We start from the raw sequence: 22,881 nt of genomic DNA on the forward strand, positions 1-22,881 counted from the left end.
AGAAAACCTTAGGACTCCCATAGGTTTAAGATTAAGATCTTAAGGTTTAAGGCCAAGAAATATTTCATAAAACCATTAGAGGCATGGGGGGGTGGGTGCTGAGAGATGGTTGAAGCAAATCTTTAAACTAGTCTTGATGCCTAGACAAGATCATCTCTGGGGAAAGAGAGGGGCAAGGAAAATCACACTGGTGAGGAGCTTGGCACCATGTCAGCATTGGATTCAGAGGAAAGGCAGTGAGCTGGTCAAACCATTCTCAAGCAGAAACCCTGGAGTGCAGGCTCTGGGGACAACCCCATCATACTCCCAGAAGTCTAGAAATAAAAATGATCTCCTTGTTCTTCCCTAAATCCAATAATCAAACAAATCATAATTCAACTATTCCAATTTCCCAATCTATGAAACAATTCCGCTGATAATACCCCATACCCCAAACAACTTCAGCTTCTGGAGAAAGAAAAAGGAGGAGGAGAGAAGAAGGGAGGGAGGCAGAAATAATTTTATCTTAAATTTTTCACTTCTTGAAGTTTTTTTTTTTTTCTTGAATAGGGTGGGACTAATAACCCAGAATACCTGGCTCTGCCAAGGTACATGGGCTCTAAAACACATATCTATGAGGTATATCACTGGAAGGTGAATGAAATGAACCTGTCAGGTCAGTGTAGTTAAAAATTCCAGTGAGACGCCCTGAGGTTCGACTACATTGGGCGCTGGCTAAGGCTGGCATCAGTTTCTGAGAGCTGTCTCTGAAGCTTCACAGCTAGTGGGCAAATTCTGGACTCTGACTTTCTGAGAGTTCACTTTAACTGACATTGAGGCTGGGGGCAATGTTGGAGATTTGGGTGTTTGCCTTCTGTCTTCCACACTTTGACTTGTTTGGTTGGTTTAGGCTTGGCAAGATTTTATAAGGTAATATAATTTAAAGGGCCTGGCCTAAGGCACATGCCTCGTGACTGATACCACCATGGCCATGGGTTTCTATGCCCACATGTGTGCTGGGGAGGGTAATCTGCCTTGTGTGCATCTGTGCCAATCTCTCTCTCCAAGAGGGACTGCCTTTGAAATCGAGCCAAGGTAGCTTTCCCTGGAGATCGGAACCGTAAGGACCATAAGGTTACAGCATTCCTTGACAACTCCCAGCCTCTTGACAATCCAATTCACTTATTGGGAGGTTGCCATGGCTCACAGGTGGAGAAAGCATTGGCCTAAGAAGCAGAAAGTCTAGATTCCATACCTCATCCTGCCATTCTGTTACTTTCTAGAATCTTGTTTCCTTGTGGCCTGTGATGGAGAGAAAACCAACTGCCTTATGCGGTTGTCAAAAACATCAGCTGAAATCTTGCCAGTGATTGCATTTACAAACCATAAAGCAGCATACAAAATCGTATCATATTATTGATAATGGACCCAAGCATTTTATAATAGGGAATGCAGTTCATTGGTTCATGCCTTTCCTGGGCATAAAAGCATGTTCAATATCCATTTATACTAAGTGACTTATTATTTTTTGTATCTTTAATGTCCCTCACAAACACTATGTACAAAAGGCTCAGTTGTCAGCCTGAGGAGCTGTGGGGAAACACTGAAACCCTGAGGAGGTCGCACCTCAGAGAAGGAAGGCAGGTCACTGGGGTATGGACTTGCCTATCTGCTCTCTTTTTGCTTCCTGGCTGCTGTGAGTAGAACAGCTTTGTCAGGCTGCATGTTCCCAACCACACTGATCTACCTACTATCTACTGCTGCAAGTTCAACGTGCTGGGGCTGAGTGAGGGTGTGTAAAACAAAAAGAAACAAACAAACAAAACCTGAAATTGGGAGCCCGATTAATCTTTCCTTCTTAAGAATTGATCATCTCAGGTATTTTGCTTCAGCATTACTGACCAACACACTCCCAGAATTCTAGAAACGGAAGTGATCTCTGTGTTCTGCCAGAGATTCAGGAATCAAAGAAATCAGAATCCATTCCTTTGAGAGTACCCCAGCCTCTGAAAGGAGGCTTCTGCTATTGGTCCTTACTGCTTCCTCTAGAGACATGTCCCTATACTTATGAAAATATCTCATACTTGAAGGAAACACTTTGGCTATAAACCATCTCTTTTTTTACCCCTTTAAGTTGCAGAAGGAGGGACTGAAGTCTATAAAAGTATGCATTCTCACACACATAAGTGTGCACCTCAACACACATGTGCACCTCCACACACACAAACGTGCACCTCTGCACACACATCCATGGGCTCACACACATATACATGTGAACCTCCACACACATACAAGTGCACTTCTATATACACATACATATGCACCTCCACACACATACATCCATGGGCTCACGTACACATACATGTGAACCTCTATACACATACAAGTGTACCTTTACACACATCCATGGACTCACACACATACATGTGTACTTCCACACATACACACATACATGGGATCACACACAGACACACACATATGTGTACCTCCACACACACACATGCATGGGTTCACACATACATACATGTGAACCTCCACACACATACAAGTATACCTCTATACACATTCATGAGCTCACACACATATATACATGTGAACCTCCACAAATATGCATGTGCACCTCCATACACACATATATGTGCACCTCCACACACATATACATTGGATCACACACATACATGTGTACCTCTTACACACATATACGTGCACCTCCACACACATATACATTGGATCACACACATACATGTGTACCTCTTACACACATATATGTGCACCTCCACACACATTCCTTTGTCTACTATTCATTTTCTGTCCCCTTGATTGTGCCTTCTGCAGACAAACCTGTACATATGACTGAATTCAGAAATTAGCACCGTCTTTAGGATGTATCCAAGCTAAAGCACTTACATCCTCAACTCTTCCCCAAGAGGAGAGAACATAGCCAAACAGGTAAGACCCTCTTAAGTTTCAGCCTTTTCCAATATAAACTGGACCCATATCACTTGTCAACAAAACAGCTTTCTCCATGAGTGAGAAATGAGAGCATCTTTTTTACATGTAACTGCCCCACATCCGTGCTAGGACATTATTCTGATTACCTTGGCATGTGCTGACAGATAAAGCACTAAATAGTTCTCATCACAATAAAATCTGGGAAGACTTCTGCTTAGGGTATGTAATCATTATCCTTTGAGCCAACTCCGCTGACGTCCAGAAAAGGTTCAGCAAAGGATGAATAACCAGCTGCCCCACCCCCATCACAACAATTGCAAACACTGTTCACCTGTGACATTCCAGATGCTGAGCTACAAGCTGGGCTTATAAAAGGATGTTCACTCCCCCAATATATGATGATAATCACCCAAAAGATGAGAGTGCTTAAAAGATTCAGACGGGGGGGGGGGGGGGGTTAGAAGCAAACATAGGAAAAGGGAGGGGAGAGGATGGGGAGGGGATGGGGAGGGGATGGGGAGGGGATAGGGAAAGGATGGCAGGGGTTTTAACTGAGGTCTACACAACAGACAATGCTACGTGTCTGGGCTGAGTCTAACAGGTCACAGGTTGGTTCCATTCTGTGGACTCTGGGCTCCAAAAATTCCAAGTGTAATAAACAGTGTGAGCAGAAATGGGTGTTAACTGCTGTTCTGAAACATCCACAGTGTGTGTTGGGGGGTGGGGAGCAGGGTCAGTGTTCATCACCAGAGAGAGGATGCGTGTATTTATTGTATATCTTGTGTATTTATTGCATAGATGCATCATCTGTCAATTAGAAAGCCTGTGGCTTATGGCTTAGGCAGGACATATGAGGTGGAACATCCGGGAGGCAGACAGAATCCTGGGAGTGTGCCAGGAGGGAGACTCACCAGGAAGATGTGACTAGCAGACTCATGATGCCTGAGCACATGTAACCAGCCACGTGGCAGAATATAAGTTAAAATAAATGGGTTATTTTAGTGACGATCTAATAAGAAAAAAAAACTAGCAATATGGCCAAGTTATTCATAAATATATTTTGAGTCTGAGTCTTATTTCTGGGAGCAGGAGGCTGGAAGGAAGACCTGTGCCAAACTTCTAGAAAAGCCTTTCTTCCTTAGGGTGCTTTTGTTAGGTATCTGACAGCGGCAACCAGGTAAGTAACTAATACAACCATCAATGCCCCCCATTCAGCCAACTGTGAATTCTCCCCAGCAATATTGATGAAAGTCGAGTCACTCTGCATGCATGGTCATCACTGCCCCAGACCAGGAGCAAGACACAGCTGGGGCCACACGCAGCAGTATTTGTGTGAGTCTCAGAGACGCAAACATAATTAGTTACCCTGCCCCCAAGTGCTCTTGCCTCAGCCAGGCACAAACTGTGTTTACATCTCCAGAGCTTCTGCCTTTTAATTAAGATGTTTGTACTTGGGAAGGTAGCTTCATCAAGTTCTATACAGATAACAGGGAACAAGGTGATCTTGAACCATGGGGCACACCTCCACAGGAGGGAACCAGATCAGTGGTTCTGGCTGGCTGGGGAGGCTGCAGAAATCGCTAGTCCATCACTACCTCGATTCTGGTGATCGATGCCTGGCAGCTCTAAACCAGACTCAAAGCACATCCTCAGTAGTGCAGGGAGAGCGAGCAGATGGGAAGCCTGGGATGCTGATGCCAAACCTCTAAGACAGAACAGGACTGAGTCACCACGGAAGGGTCTCCAACGTGCGGGCTAGGGGACACCGCGAGTGCTTCCCCATGCTCTTACTATCCCCATTTTAGGTTTATGGTGAAAGTGAAGCCCTGAAAGACACCCAATTTCATACTGTGAGTGTAACCACAGTAGGAGAAACCTGCCTCTTCTGGTCTCAGGAGAGAAACAGCACAAAACTACCATGGGTGTGACACTCCTTGGCCATTATGCATGATCCTGTGCAGGGCCTTGAGTGTGCTGATGGTGCTGACAGACATTTTCCTTCTGAGTCTGATAAGTCACACCCAGAGCCAGGGATACAGGAGCCCTCTCCCACTGGGTACCCAGGAGACCTATTCCTATAGGCAAAAGCCATGTCCCTGCCACTAGCTCCACAGAGGGCCCCAGGTCTGCTTCAGGCTATGGTACGGAACCCCATCATACTGTCATCTCCCTGTACTGTCAGTTCAGTCTGGCTACAGTCCCTATCTTGGATCTAGCCTTTCTTCCTTTCACACATTACCATGGTGAATCACACAAAGATAAGCACCAGAGACCTATGGATCAAAGAAGTGCCTGCCTAGTGTGTTTGAAAACATCTCTCTAGACAGAGGCTAAGAATGCCTGCAGACACACACCCGATAGGCTCTGCTGGCCTTCTCTTCCCTGTCGCACCTTCCTCAACATCAGCACTGCTAGCTTTGGGAAGATGGGAACACAGATGGTAAGTCTGGGTCCAGAGGTTAACAGTTACCCAATGGGATCTCTGATCACAAAGACAGGGCTAAGTTATACCTGGAACAGAGCTGAATGCCATCCGATGAGTCAGAAGGACGCCTCAGTCACCACTTCCCACTTGTCAGTGCTGTGACAACACAATCACACCTGTATTTATGGACGGGAGCTGGAGTGTGAGACTAACCCACATGAGCCCTTGAGGAAAAGGCCTCTTGTTCTGGAAGCACAGCTGTTTCTCTTCAGAACAGCTACCTTCACCATCAGGGTCCTCGGTGCTCATACTAACCCTGCCCTGAGGAAGGTTCTCTATATTAGCATGGCCCCCAGGTAGGCTGTCTATACTGGCATGGGTCCCAGGTAGGCTGTTCATTCCAGCAAAGACCTTAGGAAAATATTAGTATGACTTCCATACAAACACGGTACTCTGGAGGGCCTTCCACATCAACATGGCTCCTAGGAAAGTATATTCAGGCACTGCCCTTAAGAAGGCATTCTTAACAGCCACACGCACACACACCCCAAGGGACTGGAAAGCACCTACCCTTCCATAGTGCACTGTACCCTGTGAGAGGTGAGTCTTCTGGCCTCAGCATGAGGCTGCAGGCAGCTGCCATGCTCAGCAAGCCATCCCAGCTGTAGAGGCTGGCAGAGAGCAGCTGGATAAACACAGTGCTTCAGTGTCCAGAAACTTACACTCTCATTAAAGCCACTTTTAAGAGGTACCACAGCACCAGACCACAAACGGCAGCTCCGAGCTCGCCTTGAAATTCTCCTGCAGCCTGAATAAACCCTTCACCCTCTAGTCTTAAGCTTGCATTCATCTTTATCCACTGCTTTTTTAACAGAGTGGGCATGGGGACTGGTAAAATACCGTTATTGGAAAGTAGTTACAAATGAAAACACCCACTTCTAAAAATAACAGTTTATATATGAAACCACGATAGTAATAGCATGAACCCAAAACTCCAGTAAGCATTTAAAAACATTCCTCCGTGTCATGGCCAATGGGTCTGAGCCTTCAGCAGCCTCCCAAGACCATTGGTGTTAGTTTCCAATGTGGGAAAAGAGGCCTGGGCCAGCCCCACAGCTGAGCCAGATCTGCAGCCTGAAGACCAGCTTGGATACTACCGGACTCAAAGTCAGGGATATAAGACTTCCCAGATGCTGGAGTAAGCTAACCCTCTGTTCTTGTTTTAATTAGAAAATCATAGAATAAGCAGGGAAAGAAAATTCCCCTACTCATGCCTGGAGATGTGTGCGTAAGCCACCCAGAGGACAAGACCAGCCTTGTTTCATTAGAAACCAACTGTGCTTATTGACCCCACGGATTCCTGGTCTTTAGGGTAAAAATTGCTAGTACTGATAATACTATCATATTGTCATAGCCCTATCTTAACTTGGGCTATGACAATATGTACGAGTCTGGGTAGATTACACAAGATAAATTCTCTCACAGTTCTGAGAGCCGGAAGTCCAAGATCAAAACCAATTTGGTTCTTATGAGAACTCCTCTTCTGGTTTTCAGAGGACTGCCTTGGCAATTTCTCACATGGTTTGTGTATGCGTGCACATGAAAACAGAGTAGGCTTTCTGGTATCTCTGTGTGCAAGAGCACTAATCTTATCGGACTAGATTCTTAGCCTACGACTTCAAGTAAGCCCAATTATTTCCTTAGCAGCCCATCTCCAAATTAGCCACACTGGGGTGAGGCTTCACCACGCATGTGGAAGAAGGAACATAAATATGTCTTTTCAACAAAGCCATCCAACAACTTCGAACAATCAATCATACATTCCTATGGTTTAAAAAGCAATTCCAGGGTCATTTCTTTTCAAGCATAGAAAATTCTCTGGTTAGCAACCAACCCTGTGAAGAAGGGGTTCATGCTCAATGCCAATTTATAAGATGCTCATAATCTTACTGAATGAAGCATTTTAAAAAATACAATCGAAACCCACAGTGCTGTGAGTTGTGTGGGCTTTTGTGGGTTCCTTTTCTGTTGAGGTTTAGTCTATTGCTGTGTATTGGGATGCTAAATACTGCCCTCCCCAGCCCCACCTGGTGAGATGGGACGAGGAGATCCTCACATACACCATGAGATGTCATATAACCTTGCTCCTTAATTTAAAACTATTGGTTGAATAAAGATGCCTACAGCCTTTAGCTGGGCAGAAGAGAAGCAGGTGGGGCTTCCCATCCTGGGCTTCGGGTCTGAAACACAGACTATGAGAAAGAAGAGGAGAGAAGAGAAGAAGAAATAAGATACCATGGGGTAGGTGAATCATGAGCACATGGCCATGAGGGCCAGCATGGTAGAGCAGGAGAGGCCCAGGCAGAACATGGCAAGTTGTATCTTGGGGTTATTGACTGAGAAGTAGACAAAATAGCATAGAGGGATAATACCTGTGCTTTTAAGATTTATTATAAATATAAAGGTTTTGTGTCTTTTGGGAACTAATCTACATGATCTAAAATGGGGTGGAAACCTCCAATTTCCACACCCAATATTTACCACAACACTTTTCTTCTTCCTGTGGGTAATGATCAGCAAGGTATGTACAACCTCAGAACAGCACTTTGTCACCATTTGTAACATAGAAGACATTAAATATCAGAACTATATGTAAAATAAAGGTAAGGAAACTAGGACTGAGGAGCCTGAGGTGCAGATGTTGACAGGGATCTAGGACAGTAGTTCTCACCCTTCCTAATGCTGAGAATCCTTTAATACAGTTCCCCATGTTGTACTGACCCCCAACCATAACATTATTTTGTTGCTACTTTGTAAACGTAATTTTGCAGTTATGAACCATAATGTAAATATCTGATATACAAGATATCTGACATGTGACCCTGTGAAAGGGTTATTTGACCCTCGAGGGATCGAGACCCACAGGTTGAGAATCACTGATCTAGAAGATCCTAAGACACAAGCCTGTAAGAGATTATTTAGATTAAGTTAGCCTCTGAGCATACCTAGGAGAGATGGCCTAGATTGAGTTAGCAGAAGTGGGAAGATTCACTGTAACTGTGGGCAGTGCCATCCCCTGGGTGGGGTTCTGGCCTGAATAAAGAGGAGAAAGTTAGCTGAGCACCAGCCTTCATAACTCTATGCCTCCTAACCAGGGATGCAGTGTGACCACCCACCTCAAGCTCCTGCTGCCATGACTTCCTCTCTGTGACTGATGACATGCTCAAACTGAGTCAACATACACTCTTCAAATCTGGGCTTGCTTTAACCAAGAATACACAAAAAGTTGTATTTGTGTAAAGTTGTTGCTGGGCTGGCTGCACACCTCACTTGAGAACTTCTACTGGAGCATCCTTGGAAGCCTTAAGCTGCCACTGGCATCTAGATACTGATGCAGGAGCAATGAGTCCATGTGGGGATGGAGAGTATCTCAGAATACGCAGGTAAGGACCAAAGCTGAGTCAGACTGGCTCACTATGTGTGTATAATTACACAGGGACCCAAGCAGGGCTTACAGAAGACCCACCCAGCAGAGCAAACCCATGCTGCAGAAACATTTGATGTAAAATAATGGTTGTTTTAAGGTACTGTATTTTAGGCTAGATATTACACAGCACTAGGTCAAAGATATCTTTGAAATAGGTAGAGAAGGCTGACCAGAGAGCCTCAAACCCACTGTTGCAGCCCCAAGGACCAGTCTTGGTCAACTGGCCAATTAAAGAATTGGTGGAGCTAAGGGACCAGAGAGAATAAGCCAGCCATCGCTGGCACCTGCCACCTGCCTCCTATCCACCCAGCTGTAACGAAAGAGCCAGATGAATATAACATATACAACATCAGCTGGTACCTGCTGATGTGAACATGGACATATCCCCTCTGTTCCGGGCCAGTATAGTGTGTGGGTAAGATCATTCTGAACCCACACCATCAGGGCTCAAGCCCTGACTCTCACAATTACAAATGCCACAAGGCTTTACAGAACTTCCTGAACCCTCTGTGCCTCTGTTTCCTCATCAACCAGCGAAGAAGACAGTGCCCACCCCACCCGATTGTCCTGAATACTGAGTTCTGTGTTCAAAGCAAGAAGGCACCTGACACCCCCACCCCCAGTAGGAGCCAGCTGTGGAGCTGCCCACCGTCCGCTGCGTTAGTGTCTGCACCAATAGTTACTGAGCTTTGCTTCTAAGATTTCAAATCAAAGAAAATACTGCAGTTATTAAATGTCATTTTAAGATCTGTTTTCCATATTTAGCTGGGTTTCTCCCCTCATACAGTCAGTTAAAAGATAAATTATACTTCTAGTAAAGTTAAAGAAAATTTAGCAAATCACTGAGAAACATGACGAGTGGGGTGTGTATGGGCTGAGACCCTCCCCCCCTCCCCAGACCCCAGGAGCCATGGAGAACATAGGTGGGCAATGAACAGCACGGTGCTGCTACCTGCTGCTGACTGCAAACAGGTCCCTTAACCTGTCCTCAACTGGAAAAGATGTTAGCTGCTGTCCCACCTGTCCTGACCCCCAGAGGTGGGGTAAATTAAATCCAAACATGAAAAGCCCTCGAAACTCCTAAGGCATCAGTTAAAGGCTAGGTCACATCTTACATCTATTTATGGAATTTCACAGTCTGCAACAATATTCTCTTCCATTTCTGAACGTTTTCAAATAAACCCCAAATGATCCCTGCCCACAGCAAGGGCTTTTTATGGGTGCTAACACGAAGCCCATTTTCTTTATGAACCTAAAGAGTAGGCATTCTTTTGAAAACTCTCAAAAATAGCTCAGACCATTCAGGAAAACCTCCTTTGAAAACGGGAAGAAAGAACTCTGCAGCACTCCACACCTAAGCGCAAGAGGTCACTCAGCAGCGAAGGCTTTGCATAAAGGGAAAGCGGAAGGGCCTGGGGTTCTGGTTGGATCTGCTGAAGACCTGCTATTCTGATGTCTGGGGCTTGTTTTGTCCTTCCTGCTCCCCCTTCCCTCCTGTTTTAACAATTTACAAAAGGGCTTAGAAGTTATATTTCTGCCCCACTGATTCTTGCCACCACAGCTGGTCTTGGACCAGATTTAGCCCACAGAGCAGCAGATAATGCAACCTGCTTATGGCCAGGAGGAGGTACCAAGCCTGCTTCAGCTCCCTCACCCTAGTTGTCTGTCATAGGTCACCTAGCGCTGCCCAAAGAGAGACAGGACACTTTTCCTCCTACCTCAGAATTTAGAATCACCATGTAAGGGTCAAACCGACCCGATAAAAGAGGAGAGTGAGGAGCCAGAGAAGAAATTCCTCTCAAATACTTCCCTCCAAGCCTGTTAGACATGTCACTTGCAGTTTTCCTGGGACTTGAGGTGACTGCTTTTGCAGCAGCCCAGAGCAGTCTGGTTTCTCCCACCCAGTTCTGCCTCTGACCCACATAGCTAAGCAGTGAGGTAGCCAAGCTGCTGACAGGGATTCTTTTTCTACTTTCCATTTGCACCCAGGTCTCATGTGGGGGTGAGGTCAACCTGTTTTAGAGAAGGGTGGGAGCCCAGAAAGGGCCATTTGTCCCATCAACCTGGACTGACCTGGACTGACCTGTGGAGGATATTACCCTTCTCTGTGCAATTGGGGGGGGGGGGGCACTACTCAGAAGGAAGGTGGGGACACAAAGCTGCAGTCAGTCTCCCTCACAGTCTGTGGTTGCCACAGTCCCAAACACTACTCACCTGCTCCACAGGTGATCACAGGTCAGGTCGGTTTGCACAGCATCAATTACAGCAAAACCTGCTTTGGAGCTGGGCTGTTTGCCAATTGGCTTCATAGCTGTCACTGTCTGAAACTCCCTATCTTCCTGTGCCCTGGTCCCCATCTCAGGCTTGGCAGAGCAGCTGTTCACTTCAAAACCATATGCCAGTCTCCCTCCAAGTGCCCAGAAAACCCTGGGCTTGGGATCTGTGCGAGATCATGTGGGGGTGGGGTGGTCCTTCTTTAGTATAAAGACTGGGAAGAAAGTTCCCTAGGGTTCCAATGCCCTAGTGACTTCCTGGCTTCCATAATTTTACTCGAATCTGTGGAGGATTTGAAACCAACTTATCCTGCATGGCACATTAATCCAAAGAGAAACTCCCCTGGGACTCAATCATGGTGTCAGCAGCCTCAAACACTAAACCAGCCTGTCCTCAGGCAGCATGAGCTGAGCCAGATGAGACTGTATGACAACAGGACGCTGGATGGGTAGTGGGATCGGACTCCAACTGGGGCTAGGCCACCTGTCTGGACAATGGCTAGAACAATGACAAAGCCAGTTATTCTGGTGCCACTGAGGTGTCCTCACCAGTCCTGGCTGCTTTACCATGTGACATATCAGCATTTACTACTCAGGACACTGAAACTTTGAAGCCAGGCATCCAAGGGCATCCAATATTTTTATTGCTGTGAAGAGATACCATGACCAAGGCAATTATGGGGGAAAAAAAGCATTTAATTTGGGGCTTACAGTTTCAGAGGTTTAGAGTCCATAGCCATGACTGTCATGGCAGGGAGCATGCAGCTGAGAGTTTACATCTCTCAGGCAGAGGCAGAAAGAAGAGAGAGATGATTAGAAATAATAAATAAATGGAAATAGATGGAATCCACAAAGCCCACCCTCATTGACATACTCCTCCAACAAGGCCACACCTCCTAATCCTTCTCAAATAGTTCCACCAAGTGGGGACCATGCATTCAATACATGAGACTATGGGGCCCATTCTCATTCAAACTGCCAGTGGATCAATCACCCAGGAACCACATGGCTGCCAACTGTGGCTCATGCTTCATGCCAGGCACCAAGAATACCAGGTGGAATAAGACACAGCTTCTATCATCAGGGATCTTAAAATATATGGAAGGAAACAGATGGAAGAGTAAGATACTGCATGGAGGGAGAGATGTCATAACTGGATCTCATTCAGCCCAGTCGCATGACATTCAAGGGATACCAAATAAAGCTGGGCATGCATGGTATGTTGTGTAAATTACTAACATTACCCCAAGCTCTACATCTGTAACACTGGGATTAATAAAATTACACAAGGTTTTACAGTGATAACCAGCATAGACAGCTTACCTTCATTTATTTATAAAACAAAGAAAAAGACTCACACCCTTTGAGTTAACCATGTAATAATGCACTAAAATTATGCAGATATGAGTTTTAACCTTTCTCATATTATACAAACATTTTTGAAACACTCAGTCCTTAAATATTTGTAGTCTGTAGCTGGTGTCTGACTCTTTCTTTCTCTCTTTCTTTCTCTCTCTCTTTCTTTCTTTCTTTTTTTCTTTCTTTCTTTTGACAGGTTTCTTTGTGTAACCCTCGCAGGTCTGGAACTCACTCTGTTGACAAGGCTGGCCTTGAACTCACAGAGATCTGCCTGCCTCAGCCTCCTGATGCTGGGATTAAAGGCACTGACTAGACTATATATATGTTATATGTATATATGTATATATCTATATATATATATCTTTTTTAACTCCATTCATCTGCTGGTGGACAACTAGGATGATTCCAAAACTTGGCTACAGTAAGTACCTGATGCATCATTTTGGACAAAATGGAAGTACTAGTTGCTTCATCCATTATCCCTAAGCCAAGTTCACAGTCAAGGTAGGTAGCCGTCATTTGTGTCTATCTTTGGGAACTGCCATCGAGGTAGAGGATGAGTCTAACACAACCCTGAACCTAGCTGAGAGCCCCACTGGAAAGGCATGAACATCCCACAGCTCACACAGCTCCAACTAAAACCTGAGAAGGGTCAGGCTCCAGGCGTAGCATCTGCCTCTAGGACTTCACCTCACCCCTGCCGACTACTAACCAGCCGTCTTCTAGAGTTATTGGTCATCCTTTCTGCTTACTCAGTGTGCATGTCCCTTACCTTAAATGTCCCAAGCTGTAGAAGCGCGACTCTCCGTCAGTGGAGCGGACCACCTGCAGTGTGAACATGGGTTGCAGCTGCCTCAGCTCCAGCAGGACGATGGCAAGGTAGTGGATGAAAAGCAGCGCGTCCACAAGAGAGACTGCATATTGCACGATGTCTTTGTAATTTTGGTCCCGAGAGTCCAAAATGCGGACCCCATAAAAAAGCCAATAAGAAACCACAAAAAGAAAGATAAGGACCAGTAACAGCGCTCGGAACACAAACACCCGCGGCACATCCGCTCTTTGCTTGCGGAAGAAAAGTGCCCAAGTTCCGATGAGCAGGATAAGCAGTTTGAACGACACGGAAATGAGAAGTCCCTCACAAATGGCGCCACAGGGTTTCAACTCCTCCCTCCACAGGATCTGGGGTAGCAGGATGAAGGCAATGGGAGTGAGGAAGACGAGTAGTCCAAGGAACGAGGCAACGGTGAGGCCCAGATAGCGCTTGCAGTCCAGCCCCACACTGTCCTCCATGTCCTTGCTAATCCTGGCAATGTCCTCTTGGGATATACTGTGCTCTGAGGTGCCTGTGATGGCTGTGGTGGTCTCTCCCCAGTTGTCATCCTGATGACAGAGAAGACAATGAGGGTGATTTATAAAAGCTACAACAAAATAAAACACTTCAGTTACCCAACTTTCTTGGAAATGTACATTGAATTACATTTTTAACTATAGCTATTTTCATTGAAATTTTCAAAATGTATTTTATTTTATATTTGCCCTTTGAACCCAGAAAACACAATTTAACCTTTAAATTTGCTTGGGAGATTTCATTATTATGATACATTGTCATCCCTTGAATTGAAAAATTCTGAGAAGCCTGGGGGTCTGGGCCTTTCGGCTCTGACATGACAAGTAGCTGTTAGACTGAGCTGTGGTGACTCCACTACAGAACAACCACCCTTCCAGCAGTAAACCCCTCTCATGCTAAGTTCCAGGCTTACAAAGCCCAAATCTAGACCCTCCAGTAGCTTCACAGAGCAGAGAGCATAAAACAGGAATTCCCATCACAAAGAGGGCAAACTCACCCACGGCTGAAACACATTACCTAAATTTCTGTATGACATTTATAGGACTCACTTCAGTAAGAAGCAGCATTAAGAATTCTTTGACATCATTTCTCACTGACTAAATAAAGAAAATTGAAAACTTTATGGCCAGAAGAGCTCAAAAATTCTTTCTAGAACATGTTTTCATAATAAACTGAGTGAGGTCATAGGAATATTGGGGTTATTACATCTTTAACTTCATTACTTTCTCTCCTTTAGGGCTTCTAGGCAGTTACTGGTGCGGGCACTTGGTCTATTCATTCAACAAGAGTCTGTTGCTAGGTTGTCAAATGCTTCTGCTGTTTCACTGGAAACTAGGACTCCATCTCAGAGCACAACAGAGCCAGGAAGCACCAAAAACCATGTGAGCTCCATGCATATGATTTAACTAGGAAAGAAAATCCCAAATAGAGCAAAGTGTTGGAATGAGGACATCGGCTTATGATAGAGTTTCAGTTCATAGATAAAGCGAGAACATAGATCACTCATAACCAAACAAACCACATCACACTCATATGTGGACCCTGGAGGTGAATCTTTGGATTTGTGTGCTTATTTGGAGTAACGTAGAATCTGAGAAGCTAGAGAGGAGACCCTTGATAGAGGGGAGGAACAAAGGTCGTAAAGGGAGAGAATGTAGGACACAGGTTATAGGAAGGGGAAAGGTGAGATGAAAGGGAAATTTAAGTGGGGAGAAGAGATTGGGGAAGCGATAACTACTATTTTATAAACTTCACATATACATATATTCATATAAAAGACTTTAGGGCTGGAGAGATGGCTCAGTGGTTAAGAGCACCGACTGCTGTTCCAGATGTCCTGAGTTCAATTCCTAGCAACCACATGGTGGCTCACAACCATCTGCAATAGGGTCTGATGCCCTCTTCTGGTGTGTCTGAAGAGAGCAATGGTGTACTCATATACATAACATAAATAAATAAATCATTTAAAAAAAAGACTTTAGTTGGAATCACCCTACACAAGGCTCAGATTACCTTACACCCAGAAGGCTAAGATTACCAAATAAAAAGCCCAGTGTTGGATGTGTCCACCAGAACTCAATAGTAAGACCATACTGCTGAAGACAGCACACACTCTGGTCATAGGAAACGGAGAAATCAAGTAGGTGCTGACAAGGAATCTCCCTACCTGCTGGCTAGTTTCCACAGTAGAGTGGGAGAGTCAGCAGTAGTCTTACTCACTGTGAACTCTATGAGCTACAGTAATGACCAGTGTGGGAATCGATGTTCATGGCTGCAGTAGTGGCATGAGCAGTATGATGGTAACCAACTGCTTTCTGTCTGTATTTAAAGCCTGCTCCACAAGAGGAAACACACCTAGTACTGCACATCTGGTCAAGAATCCATGGCTGGGGAGCTCACAGATCTCAGTGGTGTACAACTGCCATTATTCTGCTCAACAGTCATAATATATCTCTCTACCTAGAGGTTAGTGTAGCTCTCAGATCTCGTCAGAAAGATTTCTCTGTAAAGTAGGAGGCAATTAATACAGAAATTCAGAACTAGTTAGATTAAAAGGAAAAGTGAGTCAGTCACAAATGGGGCATCTTGCATCAACACCCCTTCCCTTCTGTGTGAGGGTCAGGGACCATTGCAGAGGAGGGGATGAAAGACTATAAGGGTCAGAATTCAGGCAGGGCCCAGGAAAAAGAGTATCTTTGGGGACATGATAGGATGCTGCACTCATGAATTCACTGCAGCTGTGGCTGCCTGCACAAAAACAACTTAGTTAACAATCCAGTGTGGAGTGGGAAAGCTCTCATGAGTCCCCCTGCCTAACTGAGGAGCTGATAACAAATAGTTCATGGATTCTGGAGGAGGGAGAGTCAGTTTGGTTTCTTTAAAGGTTTGGCCCATGGCAGGTCGACAATAATCCAGTGGATGACTCAGACCAATACATAGATTGGACTAGGTAAGTGCTTAAAATTGGACATATAACTGGGAGCAGGTGAGAAAGTGAGGGTGGATCTGGGAGAAACTATTAGGAGGGATGAATATGATAAAAATATATCCTATGCATGTATGAAATTCTAAAATAATTAATACAAACATTTACTTTTTAAAAGATCCAGGAAAAAGAAATATTGTTTTATCATCAAAAATTATAACTTATGAAGACATGAGCAATGTTGGGAGTGGTTAGTAAAGATTTCAACCTAGGGACAGAGGCCATCAACTTAGGAAGTCAGAAGTATCCCAGAGCATGAGAGAATCACAGACAATAGTTAGAAGCAGCCAGCTCCCTCAGGCACTGCTGGTAGAAGTTTAAGATGGTGTAACACCACCTGAAAACTAGCCTGACACTTTCACAGTGATTTAGATATGCATTTAACTATAAAAACCAGCAATCCGACTCCTAGATTTTATCAAAAGTTAATGGAAAAATGTTCACAAAAGACCTATAAAAATATTCACAAGAGCATAATCTACCATAGTTAGAATGTGTGTACCTCAAATATCCACCCACCAGAACAGATACCAAACTGTGGTCAATTCAGTGGAACACTAGTCAGCAAAAATAATAGAGTGAACTGTTGAAACACATAGAACATGAATAAATATCAAAATCATCATGCTGAGTGGGGAAAAACTCATATGATTCCAATTATATTCAACTCTACAACAGGCAAAAACCAATCCACTGAGATGGAAATCAAAACAGCAGTTGCCCTGGAGAAGTGGAGATGGGGGTAGGGATCAACTAGGAATAGGGAGGGTTTTTTTTTTTTTTTTTTTTTTTTTTTTTTTTTTTTTTTTTCCTGAGGGGTGTGGGTTCATCTGTTAAAATTTATCAAAGTATACCCTTGAGAACTATTTGGTTTCTGTGTGTAAGTACATCAACAAGAGAAAACAAACCACAAAGTCATACAACTTGCTTTAGTATAAGATGAGTTCACAGGCTATAGAAAACAGTTGGCTTCAGAGTAATTGTCTCAGAGAATCAAATGCTGGATTCTACACATGTGATTGATAAATCCCTGCTGAGGTAAGCATTACTAATATCATGTGGACATTCTGTTGTGTAATATCACTGCTCTGACTCAGCTGTGTATCAACTTCCTGCCAGTGCACTGCTAACTAAATCTCTGTTCATCTTAAGGACATATGTATATCTTTGTCTAAAAAAAAAAAAAAGTGGGCTCTGCAAAGGCTTCTTTCAAAATTGAGGTCTTCAGGGGTTGGGGAGGGTGGGAAATGGATCTGAACTTGACCAATCTAATTCCTTAGATTCTTAGAAGCTGGGAACAACAAAAGTTTAAATACCCAAGTCAACAGAGCTGCTGAAACATACAATCTCCAAAGGCTTCCTTATCATACCATCCTGCTGTAAGCATCAACAGCTTCCCAGGGAACTCAGGGTACAAAGAAGGAAATGCTTTTCACAGTGGGTTACTAGCACCCCTCAATACCCACCTAGGAGGAAACTGACCTGTGAAGCTTTTAAGAATGAGACTGAGATTGACCACACCCATCCCTCATCCATCCATCCATCCATCCATTCATCTCCCTACCATCCATCCATCTCCCTATCATCTGTCCATCCTCCATCCATATCCCTACCATCCATCCATCCATGCATCCATCCATGCATCCATCCATCCATCTGCCTTCCTAAAACCCAAGCAAGCAGCTCAACAGCATTAAAGGAATTTGCTCACTACTGAACAAACCCCACATTCAGTGAGGAAGCATAGTTATGAGTTTCAATGGTATCTGTATCCTTGGAGGGACTGTAGTTCCAGTCTTCCTATCTGATTACAAATGTCTCTCAGGTGTGCATGGATACATGCTTATCTCTGTTCCTGTATCTTTATAGCTGTGTATTCCTACACAGCTTTGTTTATATGAGGCAAGGCTGGGCATGCAACATTTCAGGAGATGGGGTGGGGGGAGGCAGTGCAAACATACTTCTGAGTATAGCTCACGAATTTATTTAAATCAACTAGGCTGCCAAACAGTTGGGGCTCAAAGACAATCCCACACAACTTTCTTTTATTTTTTAAGTAATAAAGTGCTGATGTTTTAAATCTGATTGACTTCATTTGAAGTCCTAATGCTAATATTACTTAAACATGCAAGGCCTAGCAACCCCAAATTCCTGCAGTCCTGAGTGGCTGCAGTCTAGACCAGAGAAGCTGCTGGATCTTGACAGAGGAAATCCATTTTTCAGATTTGTCCCAGTCCCAACCTGTGGCCTTGACACTGGTGTACCTCAAAGACCACCACTATTAACCCCAAAGTTTGCTGGATGTACTTCTGCCTCGATCTTCAACTCAGTATTAGCTCATCCACCCAGATTTCCATGCTTTCCATCTGAGTGCCAAGGCCTTGATTTCTTTTATATACCTAGTTTCTGGGCTGACTCTTTGAGTCAATGTTAAGCCTTGCCTTATGGTGCAATTTTTGTTCTGTTTTTGTTTTTGTTTTTTTGTTTTTGTTTTGGTTATTTGTTTTTGAGTGAGATTCCTGCCTGCTCCAGTCCTGCTCCATTTTGGAATGAGTCTCCAGGGACTCTTGCCTGTAACTTTTCCCTTTTCTGACCTGTCATCAGCCAATATGGCTTCTTGCCAACATCGTTCAAAGGAGGCTATCCAATCTTAGGGCAGAAAGGCCACCCCCAAGTCCCCTCTCCCCCTACCCCAGCTCTTCAATGGTAGGACATGTTGTCTTTAGACCAACAAGAAAACCAGAGAAGTAGACAAACTCATTAAGATGCTAGAAAAACAAAGATTAAAAACCCAAGAGAACTTAGTGCAACAAGACTTAGGAAAACGTTTGCAGGAGAGGGGCTGGCTGGGCGGCAGCTGGCTCTCTGCAGTGCCTTTGATCCTCACCTGAACTTCCGATGTGCCTGTGCGGGCAGAATCATTTGCCAGCAGGGGTTCTCCAGTGGGAGCCTGGATGGTGACAGACTTTTCTGACCCTCTGCCATCTTTATTCCGTGGTGATTTGTGTCTTTCTCTTGTTCTTTCCCTGGGGGGAAATAATCCAATAATCAGACACTAAACTTATGCCAGGTTAATTACTCTCTAGTTCACCAGAAAATAAGTTTTATTTTGACTTTAGGAAAATTCTGTGCCTATACCCCACCCCACCCCAACCCTCACACTGCGTCCATACCTACCCATCCCCACAGCCTGCTAGGAGTAAGATGGTCTTAAATTCCCAACTAAGTATTTTCAAATCAAAGACTGCTGCTCCTCCACCAACAATGGTCACATTTTTTTTCAGAGCCTAGTTTTAGAAAGCCTATGGCTGGGGCACATTTTACTGTAACAATTACTCAGTTGCTTTGGTTATCATTTGCCTACACTAATTAGGAATTTTTTTACTGGACAAACACTACACTGTAGCATATCTAAACTTTGATCTGAAAAAAAAGAAAGAAGGAAAAGAAAAAAAAATCTGGGACATGATATCACCCTACAGTTTGGGACAAGAAGAGAAGAAAGGAAATCCTAAACCAGGACAGAGAATCCTGTACTTATCTTTCTTACAAATTCAACATGAAAAGCCATACTGTGGGTTTTGACTGAGCTCAAAGACACCACTAGAAACAAAGAAGGTGAAACAAATGTTCCCAAGGGGTGTGTGTCTCAGGCCACCTAAGAGAAACAGGCTTCCTGTACTTCCACTCCGGAGGAACTTTGTGGGTGGTCTTCCAGAGACAGTGGGAGGACACCCTGCTGTGTTCAGTCTTAAAACTACAAAAGGCATCAGCCACACTGGCCAAGCCCTAGAGGTCACAAACTAGTCAATAAGCGGTAAAGAAGAGAGGCACCAAAGCAGCCCTGCAGTGGCCAAAGTCAGTGTGTCTCGGGGCCTCCTGTCTCCATGTGCGACCTGACATCAGTTTTTCCCATACCCTCCTGTCCTCATGCCCAAAGTTTCCCATTCTGTGTGCAAAGTCAGTCAGCTTTCTCATGTGTGACCTTGTACAGGTTGTTTGACCTCAGTTTCTCTTTGTGGGCAACGGAATGGTGGCCATGGTGCCACATACACAAGGGAAATTGCATGTGCTCAGTACAGGGGTGTGGAGTGAGCGCCCAATGTACAGCAGCCATCATTAGCCAATGGCAAAAAATGGTGTCTGAACTTTGTGAAGGAGAGTGTGATATCCCAGAGAATGTGATGTCCTGGAGAGAAGGGCACAAAAGAGCCATGAGCACACCATGAGCACACCACCAAACCCTCTTCCTGACTACACATATATCTCCTACTACCCTACTACTTAGCAACAACAATGAACCCCTAAAACAAATCAAATGCATAGCAGATCTACTGCCGGACTCCTATCTTGGGAACCCCCTCCATTGGATAAGTATTGGATAATTCCTTCAAGGAACAAAGGATTTCCCGGAGGCATATGGTTTTTCAATGACAATAGCTCCATTCTTAGCCAGATAACTAGAAATAAATGCGTTCTTGTTGTCTGTGTGTGGTTCCAGACAGGCAACTGGGGGACAGTAAAATAAGCAGAGAATCTGATTGTTCACCCAGACCTGTATTGAATGACTCACTCTCCCCTCCCCTGACCCCTTACACAGCACTTGGCTGTGTTTGTGACTCTATTAGCTCCATTCAGTTCTAACAAATGATTCTGAGGCCAGTATTACTGTCCCATCTCACAGATGAGAGAACTAAGGCTCAGGGAGATTAAGCTCCTTCCAAACGTTGTGGTAATTAACAGAACAGGAACTGATGCCAAATCTGTTGCCACTATTTCTATTCAAAGCCTCTATGTGACACTGTTTTGTAGAGCAATTTGATTTTTTTTTAAAAAAATAGCATATATAATTATATAAAACAATGAGATTTTGCTATACTTTTTATATATAAAGATAATATACTTTGGTTAGGTTCACCCTTCTTTGCCCCTCCCCCACTGGTCTCCTTTCTTTCTTAAATATCCAAAAGTTGGAGACATCATAGAGTCAATATTCCTAGTTCTCATCTTCCCACCCCTATAGAGTCGCACTGTTAGAGTTATGAAATGGCTGTGGCCATGATAACCTTAGTTGTGTGTACTGGGTTGTCCAAAACCAGCACTCTGAAGGGTATTCTCTGTGAGCCACAGTAAGCAGTGTAGGAGATTCCTGCTCCCAACTTGGTTAGTCTTCAGAGTGAATTTTAGGCTAGGTCTAGAACTGCTACTACACCAGGTCCCACCTGCAGCCAGCTGGATGGCCCTGGAATGATCCCCACCCCTTCCACTTCCCCTGTGATTCTCCATTTGTCACTCTTGTTGGCCATCAGCCTAGTCACATGCTTATCTAACCTGGCTCTCTCTATTGAAAATTCCTGTGACAGGTCAAATCCTGTGACAGCAAAGATTCTACTGAAACAGAATCCTTTTGCTCTGTGCCAGTTCCTGATTCCTGAACATCATGGGAGTGAAAAGCAGGTGGAAACCAACCAGGATTAAGAATGACCGCACTCCTCTCCCCTGAACCACCCAGCTGGGTTCTTAAAGGACCCAAGAGCTCTGAGATGGGAACTTCTTTGTCTCACCTTGGATAACACCTGAAGTAAACCAGGCCAGAATGTCTTCTATAGGAGGCCAAAGAACAGTCCATCCTCCAGCACCTGCTCTGCTACACCAGTGCTCTCACTTCTCAGACCCCTAGTACAGACAAACCACCAGGGGTGCAGAGATTGGATGGCCCTGCCCTCAGAGAATTTGTCTGAGAGGAAGATGAGACAGGAATCTACATATTCTCACCAGCACCCCAGGTCATCAGGATGCAAGGATTGTTCAGAAGACTTTCCCATCCCATGTTCCTGGGGAGGCTGTAGGAGTCCCTGCTTAGAAGTTTGTGTGTATGTAAACACCTTGTGAATGGTAGAGGGTCAAAATCATGGGTAGCACCGTAATACATAGTGTGTCATTATTAACATAGTAGGGCTAAAGAGATGGCTCAGCAGTTAAGAGCGCTTACTGCTCTCCTAGAAGATCTGAGTTCTGTTCCCAGCATCCCACATCCAGAGGTTGGTAATTCCAGTTCCTGGGTTCCATCGGCACCTGAAGACACTTGCACAGACCCATGAATGTAAATAATAAAAACAATCCTTTTCTTTTTAGTCTTGCATGGATAAAGCATGCAGTCCTGACTGAGTGTAACCCAGAATAGTGAGGGTCCTATCAGCGCTGCACCAAGAAAGCTGCTCCTTGTATTACCTCACCGTGGAAGGGAGTGAGACTCACCACATGGCAGTTACAGAAATCACTGCTGTTAGTTACTGCTCTGGGCAGGTCTCCAAGCCTAGCCAGGACTTAGCAGTGATGTCCAAGAAAAACACTGTTGCTCACCCATCCATCCAGTGCTTTCTAGTCTGTAGAACTACAAACCTCTAAGAGGTCATTTGACTGCAGAACATACCTAAACACTCATCCCTGTAGCTGTAGAGGCAGTAACAGGGAGGGAGAGATGCAGCTCAGTCAGTAGAGTGCTTGCCTAGCATTCCTGAAGCCCTGGGTTCAATCCCTAACACCACATAAACCAGACATAATGGTGCACAC

At 44.6% G+C, this 22,881-nt stretch overlaps 1 protein-coding gene across 2 annotated transcripts in view; it reads right to left on the minus strand.

The window, feature by feature from the left end:
• Positions 1-22,881, minus strand: part of Vangl1 (VANGL planar cell polarity protein 1) — a 50,717-nt gene that overhangs the window by 16,047 nt on the left and 11,789 nt on the right. For both annotated transcript variants that reach the window (XM_034500713.2, XM_076933033.1), the window contains exons 3-4: positions 19,196-19,334; positions 13,248-13,855 (exon numbers count right to left, since the gene is read on the minus strand). In XM_034500713.2, the coding sequence (XP_034356604.1) occupies positions 13,248-13,855; positions 19,196-19,334 (747 nt within the window). The remainder of the gene's footprint in view (positions 1-13,247; positions 13,856-19,195; positions 19,335-22,881) is intronic.

This window comes from Arvicanthis niloticus, chromosome 4, assembly GCF_011762505.2.
Source record: "Arvicanthis niloticus isolate mArvNil1 chromosome 4, mArvNil1.pat.X, whole genome shotgun sequence".
In the NCBI taxonomy this organism is placed as follows: domain Eukaryota; kingdom Metazoa; phylum Chordata; class Mammalia; order Rodentia; family Muridae; genus Arvicanthis; species Arvicanthis niloticus.